The sequence below is a fragment of the Lutra lutra genome, chromosome 14 (assembly GCF_902655055.1).
Source record: "Lutra lutra chromosome 14, mLutLut1.2, whole genome shotgun sequence".
In the NCBI taxonomy this organism is placed as follows: Eukaryota; Metazoa; Chordata; class Mammalia; order Carnivora; family Mustelidae; genus Lutra; species Lutra lutra.
Genome location: NC_062291.1, coordinates 54,597,575 through 54,615,392, shown reverse-complemented (window position 1 = coordinate 54,615,392; position 17,818 = coordinate 54,597,575). Strand labels below are relative to the sequence as shown.

Below are 17,818 nucleotides of genomic sequence, written 5' to 3'. Positions count from 1 at the left end.
AGGGGGAGTGGGAGAGGGAGAAGCAGTCTTCCCAGGGAGCAGGAAGCCCAGTGTGGGGCTTAATCCCAGGACCCGAGATGCTTAAAGGCAGATGCTTAAAGACTAAGCCACCCAGGTGCCCCTAAAGTGTCTATTTCTTTACAAATAAAAAACTGTTATGATTCTGAAGATGCTTAAAAAGGATAAGCCACTATGTTTCCACATAATCTGCCACTATACCTTAAAAGAAAATAGCTTAAAAGAAAGATGGCATGTTAAATTATCTTATAATTAATCACTTAAATGTATTTTCTTCCCAAAAAGTGAATAACAAGTCAAAGCAAAAAAACAAATCACTGGTCTCAATTTAAATACATATATGCTCCTGCTGAAGTTCCATACTAAATATACAGTACTAGCTTAATCCTTTAAAATATTAGGGATTAAATTAATTAAATATTAATTCCTTAAAATAATAAAGATTAATAAAATTAAATAGCCTGAAAATACTGTTTAATTTTTTTTAAATTATCTAATTTACTTTTCAAATTCTGATAATAAGCTATATAATATTTAAGCAGTATTTTTAAAGGAAAAAGATAGCTATCTGAAACATGAATTTTTAACCATATTATATTATTAGGTCAATAAAATTCTACATTTATTTATTAGTGGCAGCTGAACATCTGGTATAACATACTGGTGCCCCTCTGTGTGGGAGGCTGTCTTCTTACCAAACACACAATGAGTAAAAAAAACAAAAAACAAAAATACCACAAGCAGGAATAGAGGAATAGCCAGCCTGATCATCTTAATTAACCCTAGTAAACAGGGGGCTGGCAACTGTGTTAGCCAGACAATTCTCTCTTCTGGAAGACTGGATTAGGTTCCAAATAATCTACAAATCCTCTGTAGATTTAACTTCCAATAAAAGTCAGGCAACAACATTTAATATGAACACCATGCAAGTCATAGGACTTGGTATGCTTTCATCATAGTTCACATCATACCATTTTTATGATGGTATGATAGATCAATGTGATTCATTACCGTTATATGTTTTTAAAATTAATATCCAAATAAGGAAAACCAATTTGTAAGCATATATTATGGTTATGTTTTCACTAGATAAGCACTAAAGTGCATTCAAAGCTGCCTGTGCCATGATTTTAAAACTACAATGTTTATTTTTCATACTATTTTTTCTGGTGTCACATGAAAGAGAGGGTGATTAAAACCTCTGATTGTACAGTTGACTATTAAGATTCTCCTTTACAATTTTTAGTCAAGTAAAAGGACATGTAAACCCATATACTTAACTCAGAAAAAAATCTGAACCAAAGAATAAAGAACATAAAAGGGTAAGGCTAAAAGAGAAAATAAGGTGCCAGAATAAATTTATGTTAGGTTGGGACTTTACATCTGTATGAAATAATGATGCTAAGAAACATAATATTATATATAAGGACCTTAGAAATGACCTAATCCAATCATTTTACTTCAAAGAGAAGGAAGCAGGTTGTTCAGAATCAAGATGGTAGACTAAGTTAATGTTTTTTCTCCACATTCACTCTGAGATACAAGTGAAATAAAAAGCACACAATTGCAAAAAGGAATAAATTTTTAATAGCAGAGAAAATAATTTCTGGAAGACAGTACATGAAACAGAGAAGAGAAAGACACTGCGCATTATTTGCTAGTAGGGAACTACAGTGGAGCTGAGAGCCATCTGTGTATCAAAGGTCCAGAGATGGCAGGTGTGAAAGAGGACAGAAATGAGAAATGCAATGGAAAAATAGGGAAGATGATTAAAGATTTCTTGAACAACTATGTCAATGATCCCTTAACTAGAAAGCACAGGCAAATTCCATAATGAAAGAACATTTAGGGGAGAGCTGAAGGCTTCTGGTTATAGGCAGAATGAAAGAGGGAGGGAAGGAGGAAGAGAGAGAGAAAAAGAGTTCCGCTCATTCTGGCATGGTGTTGTGATAATGGAAAGAGAGGCAGAGAAAGCTACATAATTTATGAAGCTCAGTGCAAAAGGTAAATGTGGGGCCTTTTGTTCAAAAATTATTAAGAATTGCAAGAAAACAACAACTGAGCACATAAATCACATGCAGGAACCTTCTAAACTCAAGATTCCATGTAACTGCAAAGGTCACACATACATGAAGTTGGTCCTGAAGAGAGGAGGCCATAATCTCATGGTTAGCTCCATACCTGCTCACTCTAAGGGGAAGAATCCTAGGCAAAATGACCCCCAGTTCTTAAAAAACTCCCACTCAATTCCTATTCAGGAGAAAAGTGTACCAAAAAACAGGGTATTTACACAGTAGTAAACTACTACCAGTTCTCCAGGCCTTCTTTGTCAAAAGAGAATGAGCAAAATAAAGAAACCTATTTGAGGGTAACATAGATAATTAAAGAAACTGAAAATACCTATCCAAAAAAAAAAAACAAAACCACCTCTAATATTCAGGAAGATGTGAAAGGTAATATATCCATTTTTTTTTTAAAAGAACAGTACTCTATGACAAAGAAACACTTAAAAACAGAAGTGGTTAATAAGAAATTAAGAATTAACAAAGTATTTTAGAGAAGGACTAAAAAATAAAATTGGGAAAATCTCCCAAAACATAGAACAAAAAAATATAAGAGGTATGAAATGAAGGAGAGGATTAAAGACATAAAGAATCAATCTGGGAACTTAAACATCTAACAAAATGAGTCCAGGAAAGAAAGGAGAAGAAATGGAGGGAACAAAATTATCTAAAAAATAATAGAATTTCCTTGCACTGAATAAGGACACAAAAATTTTTAAAAGGGGTCACTGAGTAAAGAGTTAAGTGAATTAAATAAAAGCTCACATTTTCACACATTCCCATGACATTTCAGAATATTAAGGATTAAAGAACCCATATCCTAAAACCTGAATGCCAAAATACAATGGAGAATGCCATAAAAATTATCAGGGAAAAAGCTAGTCAAACTAAAATTATACAACCAGCTAAACTATCAAACATGAGGACAGGAGACACTCTATGATATGTAAGGATATAAATAGGAGGAAGTTATTGAGAAAAGTTTAGCAAAACCAACCAGTGGAGCAATAAAAACATGTAGAATCCAGGAAACAGTTCCCCACCCAGAGAGCAGAGAAGGAAAAATGCCAGGTTAACAGCTACACAGCAATTCTAGCAATTCTAGAGAGCAACTGGTACGAATTAGAGACAGAGACCTCAGTAGTTGTCAAAAGACAGTAGATGAAGAACTAATAAAGAGAAGGGTTGGGAAGCTCATATCTTTGTCTTACAAAGAATTAAGATATTGACTAAAGTAGAAGGAACAAGAAAATAGGAATATAAATATTTTATATAAAGAAACAATAAATAGAATAAAACATAATGTAACAATCAATGGGAAAAATAGGGGAAAGAAGATGTTGCTACGCATGCCTATCTTTCATAGTAGGGAATCACTAGTCTCTATTTTTAAAGAATGCAAGCTGGTGTAGCCATTCTGGAAAACAGCATGGAGGTTCCTCAAAAAGTTGAAAATAGAGCTACCCTACGACCCAGCAATTGCACTATGGTATTTACTCTAAAGATACAAATGTAGTGATCCTAAGGGGCACGTGCACCTGCATGTTTTTAGCAGCAATGTCCACAACAGCCAAACTATGGAAAGAACCTAGATGTCCACCAACAAATGAACGGATAAAGAAGACGTGGTATATACAAACAATGGAATACTATGCAGCCATCAATGAAATCTTGCCATTTGCAATGAAGTGGACAGAACTAGAGGATATTATGCTGAGCGAAATAAGTCAATCAGGAAAGACAATTACTGTACGATCTCTCTGATATGAGGAATTTGAGAGGCAGGGTGGGGAGTCTGGGGGGTAGGGAAGGAAAAAATGAAACAAGATGGGATCGGGAGGGAGACAAACCATAAGAGACTATTAATTTCACAAAACAAACTGAGGGTTGCTGGGGGGAAGAGACGTAGGGAGAGGGTGACTGGGTTATGGACACTGGGGAGGGTATCTAATATGGTGAATGCTGTGAAAGTGTTAAGTCTGACAATTCACAGACCTGTACCCCTAGGGCAAATAATACATTATATGTTAATAAAAATAATAATAATAAAAAAAAGGTAACCACCAGAAGAAATAAAAACATATGGTGAAAAACAGCAGTCTGGGAGAGTGGGAGTGGGTGTGAGGAAAGAGCAAGGAGAGGGGCTCCTTCCCATCCCAAACTATTCTGGACTATTTGACTTATTTCTACGTAATGGAATAAAAGTAAATAAAACAAGCTTTATTTTAGGCTCTATGAAAGAAAACAGACATTAACAAATTAATCCAGAATTTGAATGATTTGTCTATTTTCACAGTGCTGGTTAATTGGAAGAATCAGGCCCAGACCCCAAATCTTAAAATTTCAATACAGTGCTGCATCTTCAAAAACAATGTTGAAGGAGAAAAAAAAATTTTTTTGTAAGGTAAACTCTATGCCCAATGTGGAACTTGAACTCATGACCCCAAGATCAAGAGTCACATGCTCTATATAGTAAGCCAGCCAGGTGCCCTAAGGAGAAACTGACTTTTAAAGTTAGATACTGTCTGCTTCTGACCAAATCATGGATCTTCATTTTTATTGGATATATATTTGTTTCTCGCTTAAAGAAAGCATGTTTCAAAATTATATATGAAAATTAAGTATGCAAAGTAAAGACTGGTGCCACCAGATACTTTTAGTAGGGAAGGAAACTATGGCTCTAAGCATAAAGAATTTACAAAGGATACTAAATTAGGCCATCAATAAAACACTTTTGCCTGGAAGCAAAAAATTAAGCCAAGGGTAAAACCCTTCAATACCTTAAAAGGAACTAGATAGGGAAATAGATACAGAATTTAAAGATCAAATAACATTTCCCTGTTTTGAAACTAATTTTTACTATAATTTTTTATTGTACATATATTCAGATTTATTTCTTGAGTTAGCCAAAAATAAATCGTTTTTCTTTTGGCAATGTGATTTTAAAATCTGTACCATATTTAGTGCTATGCTAGTAAATGTTTAACAATCATTCTCTGGGGAAAAAGCCTTCATTCATAAGATTTGCTGATTGCCATGGTCTATTTACTCCTGCCTATGGCTACCAATGTGATGTCACTGAATGAACAGTGAGAAGAAATGTGCATAACAGGCTCTAATACTAATTCCCACCACTATTTTAAAGCCATTTTCTCTTGGTAGGAAGGCATCTCTAATCTTGGAGTAAAAGATATGGGGAGAAATGATTGTATTAATAGATATTCTTTGGGCGCCTGGGTGGCTCAGTGGGTTAAGCCGCTGCCTTCGGCTCAGGTCATGATCTCAGGGTCCTGGGATCGGGTCCCGCATCGGGCTCTCTGCTCAGCCGGGAGCCTGCTTCCTTCTCTCTCTCTCTCTCTCTCTGTCTGCCTCTCTGCCTACTTGTGATCTCTGTCAAATAAATAAATAAAATATTTTAAAAAAAATAGATATTCTTTGATTTTTAAAAAGATTTTATTTATATGAGAGAGAGAGTGCTCGAGAGTGCACGCGCGTGCATGAGCACAAGCAGGAGGAGGGGTTGAGGGAGAGGGAGAAGAAGACTCCCTGCTTAGAGGGTAGCCCGCCACCTGCCACCAACACAGGGCTTGATCCCAGGACCCCAGATCACAACCTGAGCCAAAGACACATGCTTAACAGACTCAGCCACCCAAGCACCCCAATAGATATCCTTTTTAATAAACAGCTTTTTAGGCATCTATTCTGTAATAAAGATGCCAAAGATAAACTCATTATTCCTAAAAATCACGTGTATTTTTTTTTTATTATTCATCACAAGACTTCTCTTAATGCAGAAAACCAAAAGTGAAGCATATTTGAAAGCAAAGGAGGGGCGCCTGGGTGACTCGGTTAAATGGCTGCCTTCAGCTTGGGTCATGATCTCAGGGTCCTGGATCGAGCCCTATATCGGGTTCCCCACCCAGTCTGCTTCTCCCTCTCCCTCTGCTGCTCTCTTGTTTGCACTCTCTCTCAAATAAATGAATTAAAAAAAAAAAAAAAGGCAAAGGAAAACATCTTTCTTGGAAGAAAAGTTGGTGCTTACAGTTGAAACAAACAAGATTAGTTTCTTTAACAACTCTAGAGTAATAGCAAATGTAAGCACAGAAAATTACATTATCGCTAAAAATAAAATAGAGTTCTGAGAAGGGAAGAAATATGAGCAAACTGAATCATAAATATATGATCTTCTATTTACTTCAACTGTAAAAGATAATCATTTGTTAGTATAACATTTGGATAAACTGGGTCCCCTTTGCAAATACACATATGAAGAAATTAGAGTCATTACCATTTATACATATCCTTTAGTGGTTATAAATCAGTAAAATACCTTTATTGAAACAAACATATAATTATTATTATTTATGAAGAAAGGAAATGTTCATTGTTCTTTCTAGAAGCAGACCAGTACTGGGTCTTAAAACAGCACATTCATAGTAAAATGTTACAGAGTTCCATTTGGCAGTTTTCATGAAGAATAAATAGGTATGTTCAAATTGCTCAACAACCTTTTCTATTTATATATGCATAAGAGATGAGTTAATATTTAATGTTTTTAAAAATATCTTTGGTTTTAAGTTTTCTAGCTAATACAAAATCTTATTTTTTTTTAAGATTTTATTTATTTATTTGACAGACAGAGATCACAAGTAGGCAGAGAGAGAGGAAGAAGCAGGCTCCCTGCGGAGCAGAGAGCCCAATGCGGGACTCGATCCCAGGACCCTGAGGTCATGAACTGAGCCGAAGGCAGTGGCTTAACCCACTGAGCCACCCAGGCGCCCCAAAATCTTATTTTTAAAAAAAACAGAACTTATGTTTAAATTAGACTTAAGTCTCATAATTGTATAGAAGAAAATGACTTGAAAATATGAAAGAAAATACATGTCAAAATGTTAACAGTGGTTACCCTTTAACAAGTTAACAGGTAATTTTTATTTCTTCTAGACTTAGTTGTATTTTCTACTGTAAAGAAAAAAAAATACTAGGAAAAAAAGGGTTACTTACACATCTGAAAAAGTAAAAACTGCTGATTTCAAGAATATTAATTTAGGGATGCAATAATATTTACTTCATATACTAATTAATCAGACTTCACTAGCATCTGTTAGCCATTATAAGCAGTACACTCAAGTTACAATTATTCACCTAAATATGCTTTATAAAGTGAGTATCTGGGGCGCCTGGGTGGCTCAGTGGGTTAAGCCGCTGCCTTCGGCTCAGGTCATGATCTCAGAGTCCTGGGATCGAGCCCCGCATCGGCTCTCTGCTCGGCAGGGAGCCTGCTTCCTCCTCTCTCTCTGCCTGCCTCTCTGCCTGCTTGTTATCTCTCTCTGTGAAATAAATAAATAAATAAATAAAATCTTTAAAAAAAATAAAAAAAAAGTGAGTATCTTTCACAATTAAAGTTTTCTTTTTTTAAAGATTTTATTTATTTATTTGACAGACAGATATCACAAGTACGCAGAGAGGCAGGCAGAGAGAGAGTGGGAAGCAGGCTCCCCGCTGAGCAGAGAGCCAGATGCGGGGCTTGATCCCAGGACCCTGGGACCATGACCTGAGCTGAGGGAAGAGGCTTTAACCCACTGAGCCACCCAGGTGCCCCAAGAGTGGACCTTTTAAACTAAGTGTTCTGTCTTAGGAACTTTTTAGGGTTGGGGGGTGTGTGAAAGAGTCAGCTTTATCCCACAGATTCAACTTCTGTGTACAACTACTTGCACTAATGACCAATACTTGCACTATTTCAAAGAGTGGCCTTTGGTTCCCCGATCCCACTGATGCTAACTCACTGCATTGACCCCGAAAAATATCAAAACTAGGATAGGTGGGGAACATGGCCACTACTTAACTCTTCATGTCTAAGTGGGATAGCTACTTCTGCTTAAGCTGACTGACTTGGGACTATATGTGATAAATAATCTCCTGAAACTTCTTTGAGAGTTGAAGGAGTCTAGAACTGGCCTCTCCCTCCATCTGGGTCCAAAGGTAACCTGAAACTAAGGAATTATCTGCAGCTTAAAACACTGAAATAGGGGTGATTGGGTGGCTCATATCAGTTAATATGATTTTGGCTCAGGCCATGATCGCAGAGTCGTGAGATCAAGCCCCATGTCGGGATTCTCCCTCTCCTTCGCTCTCCACCCCCATGCTCTCCCTCTCTAAAAAGAGACAACAAAAAACATTAAAATAAAAATGATAGCTTATATAACATACACTGCTTAGAAAAATAATGCATTTAATAACACTGTCTTTGTTCTTTGCTTAAAAGAAAACAATGTAGTCCAACATACAATTTCAGTGTTCAGAGAATTAATACACTAAACCACAGCATAATTGTCAATGCTAGCTAAAACTTATTATAGTCAATAACTTAATATTTTTGCTTGGGAATTATGTTTCTAGTTTATTCCATGAATGAGAATATACTGTTGTTAGGTCCATTTTCTCTTTTCTTAGCTATGAACTGTAATTTTCTATTTATTTGATCATGTCCTATTACTTATTGTTGTATTTGTTGGCCTGCATTTTATAAAAGTTCATTTCCTTTACAGAAAAACTCTTGTTAGATGACATAAATATCCAAAATGGCTTATTAAGAATCCCATAAAACTAAACAAAATATCATTACTAGATTACAAGTGGTCCAGCTAGGCCAGGAGTCTGTCTTTCTCATAAGGCGTACCGTAGTAACACCTTACTTTCGAGAAAGCAGGATTTCCTCCCAGATTTTAGCTTCTTGAAGTGAGGTATTTGTCCTAGCCATTTCTAACATATAAAATCTCTTAATTCCACCCAAATTATGCACAAAACTCCTACACATCTCACTGTGCCAAGCTGTGAAACACATATTAAAACATAAAAATACAGTATGTATATATCTGTGTATATGTGTGTGTACACACATACGTTTATTCTTTTAGATTGCTTTTGGCTGGAGATGTACACTGACAACATGAATTCAAATTAATTCAACAATTATTTAATACCTACTGTATGAGAAACACTTCTTTAGAAATTTGTTGAAATAAGAATTAAGCATATATACAGATTCCCTTTTTCAACACAAGGACAGCAGTTAGGAATGTAATGTAATCCCTGGGTAAGCTTCTAAAAGTTCTTTGGCACAGATCCACTATTAAAATCTCTTTAGGAAATTCTTCTATTTATTTTTTAGCAACACCTGCTTTCAACTATTCTAAATGGCTCTTTGGAGCAACTCACGATGGAGAAAGAATAAAAAAATGAGGAGAATAACTTTTTTTTTTAAACAGGAGAGGTGGTTGGAGGCAGTCAAATAGGCTTGAGATTAAATACTTTCTTTTTGTGTTCAGTTACATCTTATTTTTCTTTTCTTTTTACATTTTATTATTTTAAACCGGGTTTGCTTTTTCCCTTTTGGTCCCTTGTGTTCCCCTTGTGTTCAGCTACATCTTACTATGAAATAAAAAGGTCAACAAATTTTTCCCTATTTTATTTGTATAAAAACTACTCCACTCATGTTTTAACAGTAGTTCTATTATTTTTGAATATACCTAATGAAAACATGTTAACCCCAACATAATCTCTTCAGTCTGCGTTCCTCATCTGAAGAATCCAGTGTTCCAGACTATTCATACCCAAATGTCCCTGCTATTTACATATATATTTTTAATGTTTCATCAATAGATTATTCAAAATGTAGATGCACTATGATTATATATCAGGAGAGAACAATGTTCCAGTTTTATTGGCCTTTCTAACTGGAAAAGTCATTGATTATATGGACTTTTATGAGAACTACTCTTATTAGAGTTTATTTCAGTTTAAGTCTACACTGAATTTCAGGGTTTTGTTTTGGTTTTGAAACAGAGTTACAGTCATTTTGGTTAAAAATAAATTAAAACTTGAAACAACTAGCTAAGTTAGAAGTCTTCACAAATGGATTTATAAGAATAGAAAGAAAATATTCAAGCTAGGAAGTTGGTTTGAACAAGTAAACCTCAAACTAAGATTAAATTCTAATATATACTTTAGTAAGCAAAATTATAATATTTTGAAATTTTTTTATACTTACAGGCAAATGAGTAAACACTTGAAAGATGCTTCTCAAAAAATTAATAAGATCCATTAAATAACCACTAGCTCTTCCATCTGGCTCAGACATTGTCCAGTCATAATCAGCAAGCTGAACAAATTCATCAATTTTTTGATTAAGCTTAGTATATATTTCTCCTTCTGCTGCATGTCGAGCATCCTGACAAGGGACAAAATAATAAAAAACAAGAAATAGTTATAGAAGCAAATAGCAGAAAAAGCTTTTTTAAAATTCTAAAATTTATTGGGGTGCCTGGGTGGCTCAGTGGGTTAAGGCCTCCGCCTTCAGCTCAGGTAATGATCCCGGGGTCCTGGGATTGAGCCCCACATTGGGCTCTCTGCTCAGTGGGGAGCCTGCTTCCTCCTCTCTCTCTCTCTGCCTGCCTCTCAGCCTACTTGTGATCTCCGTCTGTCAAGTAAATAAATAAATAAATAAATAAATCTAAAATTCTAAGATTTATTTTATATTTTTCCATGGTCTATTATCTTAGTCATTTATTTGATGTCCAAGAAAACTGTTGGTTTTTTGGCTGATAATATTCTACTTGACTAACACCACTTTTTCACCCCAAACTCAATGTCACCTTTCCATTTTTATGTGGTAGGATAATTTAGTTATTAATTCTGAATTGTTCTCAGAGCTTTAACAGTTTTTAGGAGAAATAGAAGTGAAAAAAGCAGAAATTGTCAAGAACACAGAAAACCACCCCTGTCCATTGACTGAGAAAAATAAAGTTGGATGGTCACAGAAGAAATGGAATAGCTGCTGGTGTTTTAAGTTAAAGAGGGAAAAAAAGAAAAGAAAGAGATAGTTAACTTCTCAGAGGAGGAACAAAGAAAGGATGAAAGTGATGCCAAAACACCAGAGTAAAGATCTCCAAACACTCTCTCCTCCATAAAATCAACAAGAAAACTAGCAAAAATTGTCAAAAATCAACTTTTCCAGAACTCTGAAAATTAATTCAAAACTTGCAGCAATCTAAGCAGTGTTCGTTCAAGAAAAAAAATACAGCTGCATTTTGGTAAGAAAACGAGCTTTGCAGGGTTTTAATGTGCCCTTATTTCCATTCTTCCTCCCCTGTTCCAGCTCTATAGTATCCTTGAAAATCAACATCCCACAACTGTGGTAAAAACTAACAGCCTGACAGTCATCAAGTGGGGCCGAACGGGGTTGGAGCGCCTTCAAAACCACATCCCATGAACACTGAAAAGAAATTTTTAAAAAATTTAATAAAAAAATACACATTCCCAGAGAATTATCATTATTTCAACTATTTGATGTTTCCCTGGAAGACCCCACTTACAGGGATGTCTTTATTTGATTTAAAATGGGGCCTGTTGGGGCACCTGGGTGGCTCAGTGGGTTAAAAGCCTCTGCCTTCAGTTCGGGTCGTGATCCCAAGGTCCTGGGATCTAGCCCTGCATTGGGCTCTCTGCTCAGCGGGGAGCCTGCTTCCCCTTCTCTCTACCTGCCTCTCTGCCTACTGGTGATCTCTGTCAAGTAAATAAATAAAATCTTTAAAAAAAAAAAAAATGGGGCCTGTCCAGTGCAAAAGTCTTTTCTCTGAGGATTAAAGTCAATTGTTTAACATCACATATGCCTAAGGCAGTACATTAACAGGGCATACAATTAGCTAACTAAAAAGTAAAAAGAAAAACTGGGGAAAGAGATATCCAGAGATAACTCTGAAAGGCTCTGACATATTCCTGGGACTCTAGAAGGCTATGTACCTGCGTGGGGCTGTGCTCAAACTCAGAAAAGACCATGGTCCGGAATCAGAATAAGGCTCTAAGCTCTCATCTATGACTGACCTTGAAGCCCTGTGTAAGCAGGAAGTGAAGGCCAAAGCAGACTTGTCAAATGCCTGAGTGTTGAAGGTATGCCCCAATACACACACACAGTTCTTCAGAAGAGACTGGGGAACTTATTGGTTCCAGGCTTTTAAGAAAATCTGTGTCCAATCATTAGCTCACCACAAAGCTAACCAAACAAAGACTTCCATGGTCACAGAGGAAAAAGAATACAGACTTTATAGAATTAATTCAGAAAAGTCACAACCAATCAACCACCAGGAAAAAAACAACAACAAATTTGGGAAGAGAGGAGAATCTGATTTCCAGAATTACCATAATATATTATTTAAGTGTTCTATTTTCAACAAAATTTGTAAGTCACACAAAGTAACAAGAAATTATGACCCATACATAGGGGAAAAAAAAGCCATCAACAGAAACTCTTAACTGAGGAGGTAGTCATCAGACTTGTAAGACAAATATTTCTTTTTTAAGATTTATTCATTTTGGGGGTGCCTGAGTAGCTCAGTTGGTTAAAGTGGCTGCCTTTGGCTCAGGTCATGATCCTTGGGTCCTGGGATAGAGCCCTGCATCAGGCTCCCCGCTCAGCTGAAAGCCTGCTTCTCCTTCTCTCTCTGCCTGCTGCTCTGCCTACTTGTGCTCTCTATCTCTCTGTCAAATGAATGAATAAAATCTTTAAAAAAAAAACAAAAAACTATTCTTTTTTTTTTTTTTTTATTGAGAGAGAGAGTGTGCTTGAGTGGGGTGGGGAGAAGGAAGGGGAGGCTGGGGCCGGCAGAGGGAGAGGGGAAGCAGACTAACTACCCACTGAGCAGGGAGGAGACTGATGCAGGGCTCAATCTCATAACCCTAAGATCATGACCTGAGCTGAAAGCAAGACTTGGACGCTTAACCAACAGAGCCACCCAAGTGTCCCAAAACAAAACCTTTAAATCAGCGATTTAAAATATGTCCAAATACTATAGGAAACCACATCTAAAGTACTAAAGAGGAAAGTATAGCTATGCCTCAAAAAATAGAACATAAATAAAAAGACAGAAATTTTTTAAAAAAGAAGCTCTGCAATTGAAAAGTACAATAAATGAAATAAAAAATTATTACAGGGGTTCAACAGACTTAAGTAGGCAGAAAAAAGAGATTTGATCAACAATATAAACAAACTAGACTTAACAGACATCCACAGAATATCCCACTCAAATACAGCAGAGCTGTATTATTTTCCAAGTGAACATGGGATGTTATCCAGAATAGGGCATACGTTAGGCCATAAGCCTTAAAAGGACTGAAATCATACAAAGTATGGACTCTAAACACAGGAGAATGAAATTAGAAATCAGTAACATTACAGAAGAGAGGGGTGTGGGGGGATGGGGTAACCAGGTGACAGATATTAAGGAGGGTATGTGTTGTGAGGAGCACTAGGTGTTATAGGCAACTAACAAAACGTTGAACGCTACATCAAAAACTAATGATGTACTATACGTTGGCTAACTGAAAATAAAAATAAAATAAAATAAAAATGATGAAAAAACAGCAGGACATCTGAGAAATTCACAAAAATGTGGAAATTGAACATTAGATTCCATTAAATAACTAATGGGTCAAAAAAGTAATCAAGATCAAAATCAGAAAATATTTTGAGGTAAAACAAAACAAACACAATACCAAGACTTATGAGACTTAATGAAAGCAGTACTTAGAGAAAATTTATAGTATGCACGCTTATTTTATAAAAGAAAAAAGACCTCAAATCAATCACCTGAACTTTTACCTTAAGAAAGCAGAAAAAGAAGAAATGGTAGTTGTGGCTTCTCAAACAACAGCACTCTGATAGAATGCCATGAGGGAGACTGGGGAACTGCAGACTAGGCATTGTGGCCTTTGGAACCAAGGCAAAAGATGTCCATGTCTCTTAAGGGGATCTCTTAAAGGGGATCAGAAGATACCCTTTTCTCTTAAAGGCTCACATACATAAACTTATGGAGCAATCTCAAAGTTAAAACTAGAACAGTCTCTGTGTCTCTGAAGTTTTGGGGTTTTTTCGGGGGGGTGGGAGGCTGCACAAGCCCCTGGAATACTTTGTACAAACACCTTAAGGAAGGTGAACAACTTAATCACTCTGAACAGTAAAGCATGAGAGCGAAATTTAATTTGATTTGAGGGTAGGTTGGTGTTGACAATGTAATATTTCTGACAAAACTAATACCTATTTAGATTTTTGACTAAGAAGAGACTTCAGTATTACTAACCATTAGTAGTCACATACTCTATTTGAATACAGTTTAATCTAATATACACTTTATATCATGTCTATGAATAAGATCACTATAATAAGACACTGAGACGAGTAAGACTGCTCCTGCCCTCAAGGATATCACAATCCAGGGAGAGATACAATACTGTTGTCCCTCCTTATGTACGGTTTCACTTTCTGCAGTTACCTGCAGTCAGCCATGGTCCAGAAGCAGAAGATCCTCCTTCTGACAAATCACCAGATGGTCAACAGCAGTCTAATCATAATACCTACGTCATTCACCTTACTCCCTCTTATCACATCAGCATTTTATCATCTCACATCATCACAAAAAGAAGGGGGAATATAGTACAATAAAGTACTTTCAGAGAGAAAAACCATATTCACATATTCACTATATTCATTTTTATTGCAGTACACTGTTGTAATTGTTCTATCTTATTATTAGGTTTTAATCTTTCACTGTGCCTAATTTATAAGTTGAACTTTATCATAGCTATGAGTAGATAGGAGAAAACAGTATCTACAGGGTTTGGTACTATCTGAGGTTTCAAGCATCCACTGGGGATGGATTGGCCATATCCTCTGAGTATAATAAGGGACCTGTATAACAAAATATAACTAGTGCTAAAGTAGAGATTTAACAAAGCATCCTGAGTAAACAAAGGAGGAAATAATTATTACTTATTTGATAAAAGTCTTGATGGAGAGGATGTCATTTGAGTTGGAACTTCAAAAAATATACTCAGGAACATCTGCGAGGTATTTTGGTTTGTGTGCCTTAAGAAATTTTCAGGAGAACAGTATAGAAGAAGGTAAATGTGAACAATCAAAATGTGTCATTTTCACACTTTAATGTTTTTTTGCCTCCCTCCCTAATTTTCACAATGTCTAACCACTCGCTACTCATTGCCACACTAGACTGAAAGAAAACCAACTACTGGTAGTCATTTTTCCATTTGCATGTCTGTTTTCTTTCTTTCCTTTTTTTTTTTTTTTTCTTGGAATGAAGGAAATGGAAGGCCCCAGGAAGGTTCTTTCAGTGCTAGGATTTCATGATTTCTATTTTATTTATTTATTTTTTAAAAAGATTTTATCTGTCTCAGAGAGAGAGAGAGAGAGCGCACAAGCAGGGGAAGCAGCAGGCAGAGAGAGATGCAGGCTCCCCGCTAAGCAGGAAGCCTGATGCAGGACTCAATCCCAGAAGCCTGGGATCATGACCAGAGCCAAAGGTAGCCGCTTAACCGACTGAGCTACCCAGGTGCCCCTGGATGCCTGTTTTCATAGCAGGACTGGAATGGGTATATCAAGAAAGATTCTTCTTCTTTAAAAAAAAAAAAAAGGGTGCCTGGGTGGCTCAGTGGTTTAAAGCCTCTGCCTTCAGCTCAGGTCATGATCCCAGGGTCCTGGGATCGAGCCTCACTCGCATCGGGCTCTCTGCTCGATGGCGAGCCTGCTTCCTCCTCTCTCCCTCTCTGCCTGCCTCTCTGCCTACTTGTGATCCCTATCTGTCAAATAAATAAATAAAAATCTTTAAAAAGAAAAAAAAAAGATTCTTCTTCTCTCCCCACTCAGAGATCTAACACAAATTTGGCATACACAATACAAACTTTCCACAGTGTCTCTCCTCACCTACAGAATAAATTAAAAATAAACACTACTTTAAATAAAAACAGGAATTTAAGATAAGCTAATATTAATGTCATCGCCCGAAATTTTACTAAAGCTCTACTAACTATGGGAGTAGCAAATTAGTTCTGACTCAAAATAGTAACGTCTAGCAACTTAAGCCATTAGTGCCTATTAAAATTTTTAACACAATGCAAATTTTCTCAGAAAAACCTGAAGATTGAGAAGCTTAACATTAGCATTTATCAAGAACACATTATTGGCCATTATAAATTTGGTACTCTGAGTAATGTATACACAAAACTTCCACTGACATCTACGCTTCATTAAAGCAGGAAGTTCTGGGGCGCCTAGGTGGCTCATTGTTAGCTTTTGCCTTGGCTCAGGTCATGATCCTAGGGTCCTGGGATCCAGCCTGCTGGGCAGGAAGCCTGCTTCTCCCTCCTCCCACTCCCCCTGCTTGTGTTTGCTCTCTTGCTGTGTCTCTATCAAGTAAATAAAATCTTAAAAAAAAAAAAAGGCAGGAAATTTTGTGTCCGTTTTTGTTCACCTAGAATACTGTTTGCAAAAGAGTAGGCAATAGATGAGTACTTGCTAAAAATTTTTTAATTTCCCATCTTGAAGTTTATATATAACCTAGAAAAAAAACTACTGCAAATAAAACAATCACAGAATGAATAAATATTAACAAATCAGTGCTGAGTATGTGTCTAGTAAAAGTATAGCAAAAAAGGAGACCATGTGGGCTGGAAAGGAGTTTTATGTCACTTGCCGAACCAGTTACTGAGTAACAAGTTACCCCCAAATCTTAGTGGCTTAAAATGACATTTTATTATTATTATTATTTTTTAAACATTTTATTATTCTTAAAGTTTCTAGTGGTTAGAAGTGCAGTCAGGGCACTGTGGAGATAACTTCATCTGGGACTTCATCAGGGACAACTTGAAGGCTGGGAATGAGACCAATAGCTGGGGGTTGGAATCATGTGGAGATTTTCCTCACTATGTGTCCAGCACCTGGGTTGGGTAGCCTCTCCCTCTGGTGTGGCTTGGTTTCCTCACAACACAAGGGCTTCAGGGCACCTGGCCTTCTTACATGGCAGCTCAGGCCTCCAAGCATGTGTGTTCCATGCTTGGAATAACTGGAATAAGGTGGAAGTGCCATTGCCAATTAAATCCTAGCCTCAGAAGGCTCACCACATTATTTCCACTATATCCTAAGGGTTAAAACAGTCACCATCTGGCCCAGATTCAAGGGGCGGGGACATAGATCCCTACATCTCCTACGAGAAGTGTCAAGGCACCTGAGGCCATTTTAAAAATCATCATCTTACTAATAATGATATACTACTAAAAAAAAAACACAAAATAATAATAATAATGATTACTAAATAATGATATACATAATAATGATATGCTAATGATATAATGATAATATGATTATATCACTAATGATATGATAACTAAAAATCACCGTCTTACTAATAATGATATACTAGTGATATACTATAATGATATAATATAATAATGATATACTAATAATGAATACTGGGGAAATGGCCCATAAAGAATATGGGATATGGATTTGAGAAAATGCAAAGGGGTTTGATTTCCACTTATCTTTACATCTTGAGCAAATTAGTTTTATAAATCCTATTTTTCTCATCTATGAAAAGAGAATCACCATCACAACCTCAGAGTGCTGTTTTGAGCAAAACTTCTATAATTTTTTTTTTTTAAAGATTTTATTTATTTATTTGACAGAGAGAGATCACAAGCAGGCAGAGAGGCAGGCAGAGAGAGAGGAGGAAGCAGGCTCCCCGCTGAGCAGAGTCCGATGCGGGGGCTTGATCCCAGGACCCTGAGATCATGACCTGAGCCGAAGGCAGCAGCTTAACCCACTGAGCCACCCAGGCGCCCCAAAACTTCTATAATTAATGTAATGTACCTAAGAGTATTTAGCAGCCAGG

At 36.6% G+C, this 17,818-nt stretch overlaps 1 protein-coding gene across 2 annotated transcripts in view; it reads right to left on the bottom strand.

The window, feature by feature from the left end:
• EXOC6 (exocyst complex component 6) overlaps positions 1–17,818 on the bottom strand; it is a 242,882-nt gene that overhangs the window by 68,661 nt on the left and 156,403 nt on the right. For both annotated transcript variants that reach the window (XM_047702238.1, XM_047702239.1), the window contains exon 18: positions 10,132–10,311. In XM_047702238.1, the coding sequence (XP_047558194.1) occupies positions 10,132–10,311 (180 nt within the window). The remainder of the gene's footprint in view (positions 1–10,131; positions 10,312–17,818) is intronic.